General features: G+C 47.6%; 1 protein-coding gene across 4 annotated transcripts in view; it reads right to left on the bottom strand.

The window, feature by feature from the left end:
* SLC44A3 (solute carrier family 44 member 3) overlaps positions 1-12,544 on the bottom strand; it is a 72,217-nt gene that overhangs the window by 39,573 nt on the left and 20,100 nt on the right. For all 4 annotated transcript variants that reach the window (XM_032247928.1, XM_032247929.1, XM_032247930.1 and 1 more), the window contains exons 8-9: positions 10,824-10,948; positions 7,177-7,363 (exon numbers count right to left, since the gene is read on the bottom strand). In XM_032247928.1, coding sequence (XP_032103819.1) covers positions 7,177-7,363; positions 10,824-10,948 — 312 coding nt within the window. The remainder of the gene's footprint in view (positions 1-7,176; positions 7,364-10,823; positions 10,949-12,544) is intronic.

Genomic DNA, 12,544 nt, shown 5'->3' with positions numbered 1-12,544 from the left:
AGAGCATCATGAAGTGCCTCAAAGCACAGTTCTTGGATTTCTTCCCCTCTCTATCTACATTCATTCTAATCTCATGGTTTTAAGTACTATTAATATGTTCCCAAGTTCCTAAATGTAAATCCTAGCCAGGACCTCCTTCACTCACTTCGGACTCAGACAGCTAACTGCCTACTTGAGATCTCTACCTGGCGGTCTAAAAGACATCTCAATTAAAGCAACTAAAAATTAATTTCTGATCTACCTGAAAATGCTATACTCAAATTCTTGCCCCATATCAGTTGATGGCAAAGTTATCTTCCAGTTGCTCAGGCCCAAATCCCTCAGAGTCCTCTCCAATTCTTTCTTTCATGTAACCAGAACATCCAATGTGCACTACCTTTGAAACAGATGCAGAATCCAATATGTCACACCACTTCCACCATTGTGACCTATTCCAAGTCACCATCCTCTTCTTACTGAATCACTGCTATTAAAAGGTAGTCAGGTCACATTTTTATTCTGCTTAAAATCCTGTAAAGACTTCCCAATTCAGGTTAGAAGCCAAAGTTCCTACAAAGGCCAGCAAAGCCCCAGGATCTGACCCCTCAACTCTTCCCTGAATCATGCTCTCCGTCACCCACTCTACTGTGGCTGAATAGGCCTCCCTTGCTGTGATCTAGAGCTCCGGCCTCTTGCCAGCCCCTTGCCTGGGATGTTTCCCCTTCCTTTAGATGGTCTTACGGCTCTGCTCTCACCTACTGCAAATCTTTCCTCAACATCACCTTCTCAGTGAGGCACCCCCGACTGCCGAATTTAAAATGATACCCTGCCCCCTTACGCATTTCCTATTTGTCCTTCCTGCTTCATTTTTCTCCATGCCACTTATCAACTTTTAAAGTTCTATAACATTGACTGACTTATTTTATTTAAGGCCTGTATTTCCAGCATTTTTAACAGGGTCTGACACACAGTAAATGTTCAATAAATATTTGTTGATTGAGTGAATGAATGGATATATCTTCCTCAAGTAATACATTCTATTAAGGAGATTTGTAGACAACTTTCTAGAGATCTCCCTTGAGAGCTTCAAAGTTATCTGAAGGGTATTCATAGTGCAGCTAGCTATAAATCTGGGTATTATTAGCAAGCTTTAAAACATTTCAAAAGATTAAGGTGATACAATGCTTGTCGTAGATAGCAATTCCTTAGGGAAGGTAGCCCAGCTGGTTGGGATAATTCCCCAAGGGAAGCAGGCCTAATTTGGAGGGGTTCTACTTTCTAATATGTTCTGTGTACCTGGCCTTGTCCAGAAAACTGGCCCAAGGGTCCTGTCAGCCCCAGCCTTTTGCTCTGGCAGCATGAGGATTAGGAAAAAAGAGGAAAGTCTCATTGACAGGCAGCCTGCAATATATGAGTTCTTCCATATATTCATCTCATCTAACACCCATGACACTGATGTGATGTTACTCACTGGGTCAGTACCCCTAACCAAATCCATCAGCACTCCTAACCAAATCCATTCAGGTGTGGAACTGTGCTAAGAGACACAGAAAGAAAAAGGCGTGGTCCTGAACCCACGTGTTCTTACTCTTGTGGGATGACAATACATCTTGCTTTATTGTTGACAGCACCTATCACTATGGAATGCATATTTCCTTACTCACTGCCTCTCTCCCCACCCACTAGAATGTTAGACCTGGATTGCAGAGCCACTGTCTTGCTCACTGCTGTATCTCAAGTGCCCAGGTCATGTAGTGGACACGCAATGTGACACCAGGGCTGACAGAGCAGGCATGAGATAAACAGTTGTTGACAGAATGAAGAATATAAAATGTGCAAGGAAAAAAATAGAGAAGAAATATCTAAGTATGGCTGAGAAATTTATAGGAGATTTTCCAAGAAGAATGATGCTGAAAACCAATCTTAAAGAATGACTAGTTCTGGGAGCAGTTTGGGGTGGAGAGTTGGGATGAGGGTTGGACAGGGGAGGGGATTCTAAAGGAAGATCCCGGCAGGAGCAAAGGCACGGAGATGTGCATGGAAACTGCTTTCCTTTGCACCTTCCGAATAGGGCCATGGCCTTCTGAAACAGGAGCTATTTCGACTCTCTCCTGTGCACCCTCCCTTCACTCTTTTCCTAGAACAGGACTGGGCCATCAGCAGGCCCAGCAAAATAACTCCAATTATCTTCTAGATCTCCAATAACTTTAAAAAAGACAATTTTCTTTTTAAACTGTGTTATTGAATGTGCCAGGAAAAGTGAAGAATAAACTACAGAGCTGAAGGTACTAGATGTTCCTTGGTCAACATTAATTCCTAGTGTAAAAAGTACATGTGGTCCCTTATTTGCACACCAAAGCTCTTTTTTTTTTTTTTTTTTTTTTTTGAGACAGAGTTTCGCTCTTGTTACCCAGGCTGGAGTGCAATGGCGCGCTCTCGGCTCACCGCAACCTCAGCCACCCGGGTTCAGGCAATTCTCCTGCCCCAGCCTCCTGAGTCGCTGGGATTACAGGCACACGCCACCATGCCCAGCTAATTTTTTGTATTTTTAGTAGAAACGGGGTTTCCCCATGTTGACCAGGATGGTCTCGATCTTTTGACCTCGTGATCCACCCGCCTCGGCCTCCCACAGTGCTGGGATCACAGGCTTGAGCCACCGCGCCCGGCCTAAAAGCTCTTGTCTCACCTCAGCCTCCTAACATCTTTGTGAGGCAACCTCACATCAGTTTTCCACTGCAAACATGGCAAAAAGGAAGTGCGGAGGCAGAGCCAGCCTGGATCCCAGGTCGTTTGATGGGAAACGTATGGAAAACCCTCTGTCTGAACCTGCTGCCTCATTTCCAAGCCCACCCCTTTGTGCATCTCAAGTATATGGTGATGCTGTGTGCAGCCCTGTGATTAAATCTTCTAACTGCAGCACAGACCTTAAGGGAAGCCCCAACCCCTACCAAAATCCAATATGGGTCTCTTCCATTGTACAAACTCTGGAGTTTCCAGACCACCTTAATACCGCTGGGGGTGACCAGGTCATCTGAGTTCTTTCCAATCCACCAGATTACCAAGGTTACTATAGTTTTCACTTTTTTCTATTGGATTTTAGCAGTTACTGTCATATTGATGGTAACAGACAAATCTCATTGGACTAATAAATGTCATTGTTAGGTGGTGTGGGATGGGGGCTTGATATGCTCTGCTGAAGAAAACAAGTCAGAATTTGTCAACTAGTTAAGAGAATGATTTACAGTCACTAGAAAAATAACATGTCTGGGCAAAAATTATTAACTTGAGTTCACTCCTTTTTTTTTTTTTTTTTTTTTTTTTTTACACAGTAAAAAAATTGTATTCATTCAACCTTCTAACACAATTTAAACAAACAACTATTTGTGTGGCTCATACTTATAATCCCAACACCCTGGGAGGCCAAGGCGGGTGGATTGCTTGAGCCCAGGATTTCTAGACCAGCCTGGGCAACATGGCAAAATCCTGTCTCTACAAAACAAATACAAAAATTACCTAGGCATAGTGGCACTGGGGAGTCTAGGCACTGGGAGTCCCACCCAGCTACTGCGGAGGCTGAGGTGGGAGGATTGCCTGAGCCCAGGAGGTTGAAGCTACACTTGAGCCTGAGCGAGACGGAGGCCCTGTCTCAAGAAAAACAAAAAAAACCAACAAAAAACCATAAACAAAAAACAAACAAACAACTATGTATGTACTGAAGAAGCCCACACATAAAAGCGGGCGCTAACTGAAGAGCGTGTCTGTCCCCCCAAAGCTGCCTGTGGCACATGGAATGAGGCAGCTGGGCACTGTGCAGGGCTCACCACCCGCTCACCTGGCTTCTCTTCACAAGATGTGAAAGCGGCTCAGAGTCCCTCTCAAGTGTTAGCTGGGGCATCTTCTGAAGATCAAAAAGTGGTGCAGCTGCTGATCTTCCCAGCCCTAGAGCCAGGTGCTCTGGCACTGATGAAAAGGGTTCTGAGAACAAAGGGCACCCTGTCACCTGGATCGGCCACAAGCGATGGAAGGAGGGGACAGGTGATCTGGTTTCTATGATGCCTAACCCCAGCGGGGCAGGGGAGCAGGGGCAGGTGGCTCTGCATGGCACCTTCTGTCCTAAAAAGCCTAAAATCAACCTGCTGATAGATGCCTCCATTAGGTCCAGGACACCCAGTTTCTTTCTGTCCCCTCTACTGGTCTCGTTGTTTGCTGCTTGCACTGACACTGAATTATCACATGTCACTATGTGATCCTGAGAGTGAATGCAGAACGACACACTAGCTTCAGCCCTGAAAAATAACCTACAGGTCTCTCTGCAGTGGAGGCTACTCCATGCTCCGTAAGCCCTGGGTCCAACCTATGCCTAGGCAGGGAAGTTAAGGGGCAGGGGTTGGCAGCTCACGTCCAAGCTGGCCTTGGGGCTTGTTTCTCTGACTTGACTGGCCTGGCCTATTCCCTTGACCCCTGTAGTCAGGTTCTCTCCTTGTGCTGTCTTGACCCTCGCTGCATCTCCCTTTGCCTCTTCTGTATTTTCTGACCCGGAAATTTCCAGCCTATCCTCTGAGAAGCTCTCTTTGACTCACAGCGTGGGTTAGAGCCTTGTTCTGGTGCTCCTGTAGCTCCCCAGATTTCTCTGATCATCACATCCATCAACCTTCGCTGCGATCACACATTTCATTGTTGGACCATCTACTTGACTATAAGTACCGAGGGCAGAGAGACAAACTCAGTTCTGTTCCCCACCTCCCCTAGTGCCGTGCTCAGTGTCTGGTCCCCACAGTGCTCACCAAATACTTCTGAGTTAAATTAAAACCATCCCTGCTCCAAAACATCATGGGGTCTAGCCATAGACACAGTTCCCATTATCCAGACTCACAGCCAACAGGGGTCCCTGGGCTGGGCCAGCTGGGCCTAAGGAGGCCGGAAGAGGAGGGTCCTTCACTGGTCCTGAGCCGTATTTCCCAAGACCTCTCTGTTTCTCTGGTGATTCTCTAGAAGCAAGGATTCAAGCCCCACAGTGCCGCTGCCCAGGGCCACCGCCACCACCTCCCATCACACCTCATCCCCAGCTGGCTCTGGCTGTCAACCTCAAGCCCCAGACATGTTGTGAGCACATCCCACATCCACCAGCCAACTGCTGTGGTCCCCGATACGGATTCATCTTGAACAAACTTGAAGAGGCCTATTTTTATTTCCTAGCTTTAGATCCCAGATGCAAGGGAGGTGTAAGGTAGTGGAAAGAGCACAGGCTCCATTCCAAAGCTCTGGAGTCACAGCACGTCATGCCTCCCAGCTGTATGACCTTCGGCATGTGACTTCCTCAGAACCTCAATTTTCCTGTCTGTAACTTGAGCATAACAATACCTGCATGACAAGGGGACTGTGATGCCCGGGGGACAGAACATAAGAAAGCATCCAGTAAGAGATTAGAATCTAGGACACTTTCAGAAAAGGCCTGTTTCCCTTCATGCACCAGGGCCACTGCCCTCCCTTCTGACCAGGGCTGAGCCCACTTCAAGCTTACTCGAGGAAGGCCACCCAGTGCTGAGAATTCACCTGTCTCACAGTATCTGTTCTCCCCTCTTCTTGGCAATAGAACCTCTGGTTTTTAAATGGTGGGTGGCTGTTGCCCAAAATGAAACTACATTTCCTGGTCTCCTTTGCAGACAAGCGCTGCTAGATAGCTGGGACCTGGTTGATAAGGCATGGGTGGAAGCACCACCTGTGACTTCTGGGAGGGGCACGCTTGCTTTCCTCCCTGCCAGCCTCCTCAAGGTCACGAGAAGACATGGCAATGGGAGGCTGAATGGCCTTTCATTATGAGGTGGAAGCAAGGGCAGAGAGTGCAGAGGAAGAAAGCGGGTGCCTGAGTCCTTGAGCTCTGGGGAACTAGGCTGGCATGGATCCTCGCCATGTGGATATCATCTGTGCGACAGAGAAATCACCTTACTTCCTACTTTAGCCACTGTTGCTTTGAGTTTTCTTTCACTCCCAGACAAACCTCATTCTGACTGATTATAGCCCTATACCCCTTTGACCAACGTTCCTCCCTGGGTAATTATCAGAAGTTCACTGCAGGCCTTCGGCGAGCTTCCAGGGAACCCCCAGCAGAAAAGACTGGCCCTATGCACCTCTGAAGGTGGACACGTAGGCATCCAAGGGCCGCTCCTTCCAGGGAACCTGCTGACCGTCTTGGCACTGTAGCCTCAGTTAGTTCCAGAGGAGAAGGAAGGGGACCACACTAAGAATCTATTACATTGCAGCTGTTCTTATGTGCCAGGAGCCAGTGAGGGACAAGATCAACTTGAGAGAACAGTAAGAAACGGCATTAGCCTTGCTCATCTGACATCAGCTGTGGTTCTTATCTGTCTGGTGACAGTCTCCAGAAGCAATGTACTCTTTTGTACTTGCATCCATGTGAACTGAATATGGGTCTTAAGAAAATCGCACAGAAGACTTAGAAAAGATCTAGACAGTGCCACTCCATGTGTGGTCCACAGGCAAGCTGCCTGACCTCACCTTGTTAGTGGGATGAAAAGCTTGTGCCGAAATGCAGATCAACTGCATCACCAAGCTCTTGTTTCTCAGCTGACTTTTTTTCCCCATAGCAAGACTTTCTCAATGAAGGAAGCAATGGAGTGATGTCCATTCTAGCTAAGCTCTTTATCTGGCTTCAGACTGCACTCTGGATAGTGCTGTTTTAGAATATGGTTGCCTTGTTAATGGAGCTTTACAAAAACATACACTAGGTTCCATCCCAAACCATGTGAATCAGAATCTCTGAGGCTGGAGCACAGATAACTGTATTTTAATAAAGCACCAAAGTTGACTCTGAGGAATGGCTCTGGTGAAGAACCACTGTGTAGATATGAAAGCAGGGGTTGGCAAATTACCTTGGTGACATCTGGTAATATTCTTACTATTGGCCTTTGTTCATATTTTAGTTTTTCCTAAAGCTTTCAGTCCTTACTGCATTTATTCTCTCATGAAACACAAACCAGCTCCTTTAAAACCAATACAAAAGAGGGAAAAGAACTTCCCACTTTCCCGTATGACAGAGCCCCTAGCACCATCACTGCTGTTCTCAGACACCTCTGGCTGAATGAGGGGTTTGGTGCCTACAGAAACAGGCCAGTGGTTCCAGAATGATATTCTGTGTATGACTCCAAGGTGATGGAACCCACACCCACTGTCCCTTACCTGCAGTTCCCAGGCTCAGCAGCACAGCCACCCAGAGGACCCAGAAGAAAATGAGGATGGTAAATGTCCACAGTGGCTGGAACAGCAGGAAGGGAGCACTGCTGATGGCTTTATTTGTGATTTGGAAAAGCTCAACTGTCAATTTTATTCTCTTTCTGAGAACAAAAATCAAGACGAGCAGGACTGCCTGGTGAGAAAGGGGTTTGAGTAAATTATTTCTAAATCATGGAGAACTGGGTAGAGCTTAAAGCAAGCCTTATTATTATGACATCTCAGCAAACAGTTCTTTTAAGATAGTTATACTACTTTGTTATAATTGAACAGATGAATTTGCAAACACTAATTGAGCATCTAGTAAGTGCTGGCCCCTGGAATATATATATATATATTTTTTAAACCGAGTCTTGCTCTGTCACCCAGGCTGGAGTGCAGTGATGCGATCTCGGCTCACAGCAACCTCTGCCTCCCTCAGCCTCCTGAGTAGCCGAGATTATAGATGAGCACCAGCATGCCTGGCTAACTTTTGTATTTTTAGTAGAGACAGGGTTTCACCATGTTGGTCAGGTTGGTCTCAAACTCCTGACCTTGTGATCTGCCCACCTTCGCCTCCCAAAATGCTAGGATTATAGGCATGAGCCACTGTGCCCAGCTGGAATAGATCTTAATAGCTATAACAGTGAACAAGACACAGTCCCTCCATAAAGGGCCTTGCAGTCTGGTTGGGAAAAAAGATAGAATAAGTCTTCTAGTGTCAAGGGACTGTCTTATATCCTCCCCTCCACATCCCATAGAACCCCAGATATTGCTAAAGGCAAAGGAATATGAGTATGAGGCAAAAGTCTCAAAGCCACTTTCTGTGCCTTTTTCTGGCTTTCCCTTCCTGCATATAAATAGTCACAAATCTCATATTAATGAAACAAACCATTCTGCACCCCTTCATCCCCATCCAGCCACTGATGTCTCTTACTCTTTTCATGGCCAAGCTTCTTGGCTTGTCTACACCCACCATCTGCACTTCCATGCCCCAAATCATTCTTCAACCACTCGCAAACATCCAGACCCCAACACTCTTTTGAAACGGCTCTCCCTGAAGTTACTTCATGTGACCCCCTGAGTGTTTAATGCCATGGAAACATTCCAGGTCTTGCTCGGCTTCAGCATGGCATCGGATCCCTTGTCCACTCCTCTTTTCTCGAAACCTTCTCCTCCTTTGGCTTCCATGATCTTTCTTTTAGCTCTCCTACTTCTTTAATTGCTGCTTCTTGAGATCTTCTGGGGGTATCTCCTATTCCTCTGTGCTTTTAGCAACCTTCCTAGATGCTGACAAACTCCAAATAAAAACCTCCAGCCTCACCTTCCTTCCTCTAGGTGCTGGAAGAGTAAGCACATCAGTTATTGACAAGGCCATGGATGTCCTAGAGTATCTCAATTTATCCTGAATCAAATTGTCTTCATACTAGAACCTCCTCTTCCCCCTGTATTCTTTATCTTTGGTGGCCCTGATTTTCTGGACTCTCCAAGAGTTAGGTTCCCCTCCTGTGTGCTCTCATTTTATTCCACGCTTATCCTATTGTGCTATTTAACATAGCCTATAAATGTTTCCTTGTCTGAATTTCCCATTAGATTAGGCTCCTAGAGAGCAGGGGCATCTCTTATTGTCAAGGACTGGCAAAGTGCCCAGTACAATCCCAATCACCTCTGGTTCCGTTTCCTCAATACCTCTCCTGCCATCCTTTCCTATTTCCACAGCTGATACCTCAGCTCACGTCTCAGTCTCTTTCTTTTAGACCCCAAGAACCTCATTGGCTTTCTGCATTTAACCACCCTGGCCCCACCCCACCCCACCTCAATCCCTCCTCCACAGTGAACAAGACACAGTCCCTCCATAAAGGGCCTTGCAGTCTGGTTGGGGAAAAAAGATAGAATACACAGCTAAGGGGAGCTTTGGAAAGCGCAAGGACAAAGATGGTGTTTCCCAGCTCAAAATCCATCTATGCCACCCCACTGCCTCTGGAAAAAGAGCAAACCTATCATCACTGTAGATCAGGACCTTCCTGACTTGACTCTCTCTGTTCCTGCATCTCAGGCTTCCATCAATGGGACTTCCTGCAAGTCACTCCCCTGCCCATGTGACCTCAGGCATGCTGTGCCCTTGGCCTGAGATGCTCCTTCTCTTCCAGCTGGGCTGGAGCATTCCTGCCCTCAACAGTCAAGTGGAGGAAAGACAGACAGATGACAGCGGGATAAACTGTGCAGAAGTTGCTCCAGGATCTGGGGGCACAGCCTCCTGACCACGCCCAGGAAGGGTGTCAGGAGAGGCCCTGCTAGATACCCAGAGGAGACCCTTCAGTTATAGAGGCTGAGGGGGAACGCCTGTGAGTTCTGAAAATGAGTCAAACTAGTTCATCCAGCAACTGGGAATTGGTAAGAACTCATGACAAATGAATGGGAGGTGAACTGGGACTTAATTCTGCCTTCTGGAGTAGCCCCTGTGCAGAACTGACGAACACAAGTGAAAACAGTCTCTCTGTTCCCACGGCCTCCCCTCTTCTTAACTTTACCCTGACGCTGGGATCTGGGTGGCATAAATGGTGCAGTGTGCAAACACAAAGGGAGCCCTGTGGAGAGCAGATGGAGGAACTGGGCCCTCCCCAGCTCCCAGCCCTGCTCTTCTTCCCCTACACCCAGCCTGGGGCATGGGGGAGCCCTTTCATCACCAGCCTCCTTTGCAGACTCTGCTGAGTGTCCGGCCTGGTTCCTGCCTGAGGCAAGAACAAACAGGTGCTTTACTTTATTGTACCCTTGCTCCCTGGCACAATTTATGTGAAGATCACAAACCTAAAACCTCACCACAGAAAGGAGAAAATGTGAAAAACTACCAAACATGGGAATAGAAAGATTTCCTATGAGAGGATTGAGTTTGTGTGAGAATCTGCATTTTCTGCAAGATTCAGTGGGCTTCTGGAAAACCCTGGCTGCAGCTGCTCCACAGAACAATCGGTAACCAACACACCAGCAAGGACGACTCTGGGCGACCTGCAGCCAGTGCGGGGTCCCTTGCCCCAGGGCCTTGTGATTCTAGCCTTCCTAACAGTCCCTGGAGAGAGTCCTGAATGACATTTGGTTGTCAACCACCCTCCCCCAGTAACTAATATCTGCTGCCTCATTATTCTAAGTTGGCCTGTTTTCAACTAGAAGTTCACTAAGGAAGCAGCAGGTTCTCTGAAAACCAAAATAACCCAGTGGCCAGCAAGTCTGCATGCTAGAGGGCAGCGGGAGCTGGCACCCTTGAGAGCTGAGCATACGCTGGCAAAGGGGAGCCGCTCCTCACAAACAGGGAATGGGAACCGCCTGCCGTCACCCACCCACCATGCCCACCTTGTAGCCCCTCGGGACCGAGAACAGCGCACAGCAAGTATAACAGAGCAATCTCTGGGAGGTGGCAGGAATGACTTGGGAAGAACTAAAACCTTTTCCCATTTTTGGAGGGTTTTGATTTATTCCTATACAGGTATCTCAAATCCAAAGAACACGCTTTCTGAATCAAAAGAAAAACAAATTCTAGTTGTTTTTGGCTAGAATTCAATGATTTGAATTTCAGAGTTCTGGCTGGCTATCTGACCTACAGCTAGAAGAGTGTTTCTTACCGTGATGACTGTAGATACAATAGCAAACCCCAGCACACACTTCATATTTTCCCTTTCTGTGTCCAATTCTATGCTGAGGTCATTGGTATAGTCATAATACAGCCACCACAAGACACCGCAGACAACTAGGAAAGAGAACAGTAGCAGAGCTCAGGGCACCCACCATGAGATAACCATTCCCCATCACACAGAATCACACAGGGAAGTCTAGCCACTGCCCACTGGCCACGTGGTGCTGCTCCGGCAGTGGGTCCCAAATCCCCAGGTCCTACAGGCAGCTGCTGCCCTCTGGAGAAGCTGGGCAGAGCCAGGGCAACCCACAGAGGACCCACCAGTCCTGGCATGATGCTTGCTTTGGGAGACCCAGGGAGGTGACCCCAGAACACAGGCGCCTAGCCCACAGGTCGAGTCTGGACATGAGCAGGAGGAAAACCCCATGGACAGGATGGTGAGAGGGGCAATGCTAGAGCCCAGTGTCTAAATGTGTGAGGCAAGTTCTGCTGGAGATAACTCCTGCGGGAGCCTGGATGTTGGCTGCTCACCCACAAAACCGGGCAAATTTACATGGCCTGTGGGAATCACAGAAGTCAGAGGCTCACTTTGAAGATGCCCTAACATTGTAAGTACTCCACTTTTAGGTATAAAATACCACCTTATGCCATATCCACAGTAACTATAGGAAGGCTGGAGTGGACGGGGAGAAACGTCCCTCAGCAGTCACTGTACCTGTCCTCCAACAGGGCTACAGGGTTCTGAGTTGCTGAAGGCAGAGCTGATGTCTCAGGGGCATGAAATATTACAATCACATCAGTTTTTAAAAATCAAAATATACTCATCCGCTACATGATGACATTTTGATCAACAGCGGACTGCAGCTATGATGGTGGTCCATGAGATAATAATATGTTGTACTTTTCTGTGTTTAGATACACAAGTACTGATCATTCTGTTTCAGCTGCCAACAGTATTCTGTACAATAGAATGCTGCACAGGTGTGTAGCCTAGGAGTCATGGGTTATACGATGTAGCCTGGGTGTGTAGCAGGCTCAACCATCCAGGTTTGTGTAAGTACACTCTATGACGTTCACACAGTGAGGAAATCGCCGAGAAACGTGTTTCTCAGAACGCATTCCTCCCCTCGTTAAGTGACACATGACTGTACCCCATACCGATATGTAAATGGCTGCTGCCTTGAGCCTCCTGCGTGTCCTTGTCCCTCGAACCTCTCTCCCAACAACTGTTGGTGAGATTCACAATCCAGCAACCAGAAGGGAAATATGGGCACAGTACAGGGTCTCCAGGACTCTGCTTCTGCGCGGGCCTGTGTGTCTTCCGGCCGGACAGAGCCTTTGCATGACAACTGTGGGCACCCACGTGCCAATGGGTGAGGTGCCTGTTCAGAAGAAATCCTTTAAAATGCTCCTAATGGGTGCTGGAATTCTCTTTTAATGTTATGGATACAGGATCACGCTATTGGCAAGCTCATTTCAGGGGCAGCATAGCAGAAGAAATAACAGATTTGGCTGGACATGGTGACTCATGCCTGTAATCCCAGCACTTTGGGAGGCCAAGGTGGGTGAATTGCTTGAGCTCAGGAGACCAGCCTGGGCAACATGGTAAAACCCTGTCTCTATAAAAAACACAAAAATTAGCTGGGTGTAGTGGCATGTGCCTGTAGTCCCCGCTAACTGGGGGCTGAGACAGGAGGATCGCTTGAGCCC

Source organism: Sapajus apella, unplaced genomic scaffold (assembly GCF_009761245.1).
Source record: "Sapajus apella isolate SASKATOON/1434 unplaced genomic scaffold, GSC_monkey_1.0 scaffold64, whole genome shotgun sequence".
In the NCBI taxonomy this organism is placed as follows: domain Eukaryota; kingdom Metazoa; phylum Chordata; class Mammalia; order Primates; family Cebidae; genus Sapajus; species Sapajus apella.
This window is presented reverse-complemented; position numbering and strand designations above follow the sequence as displayed.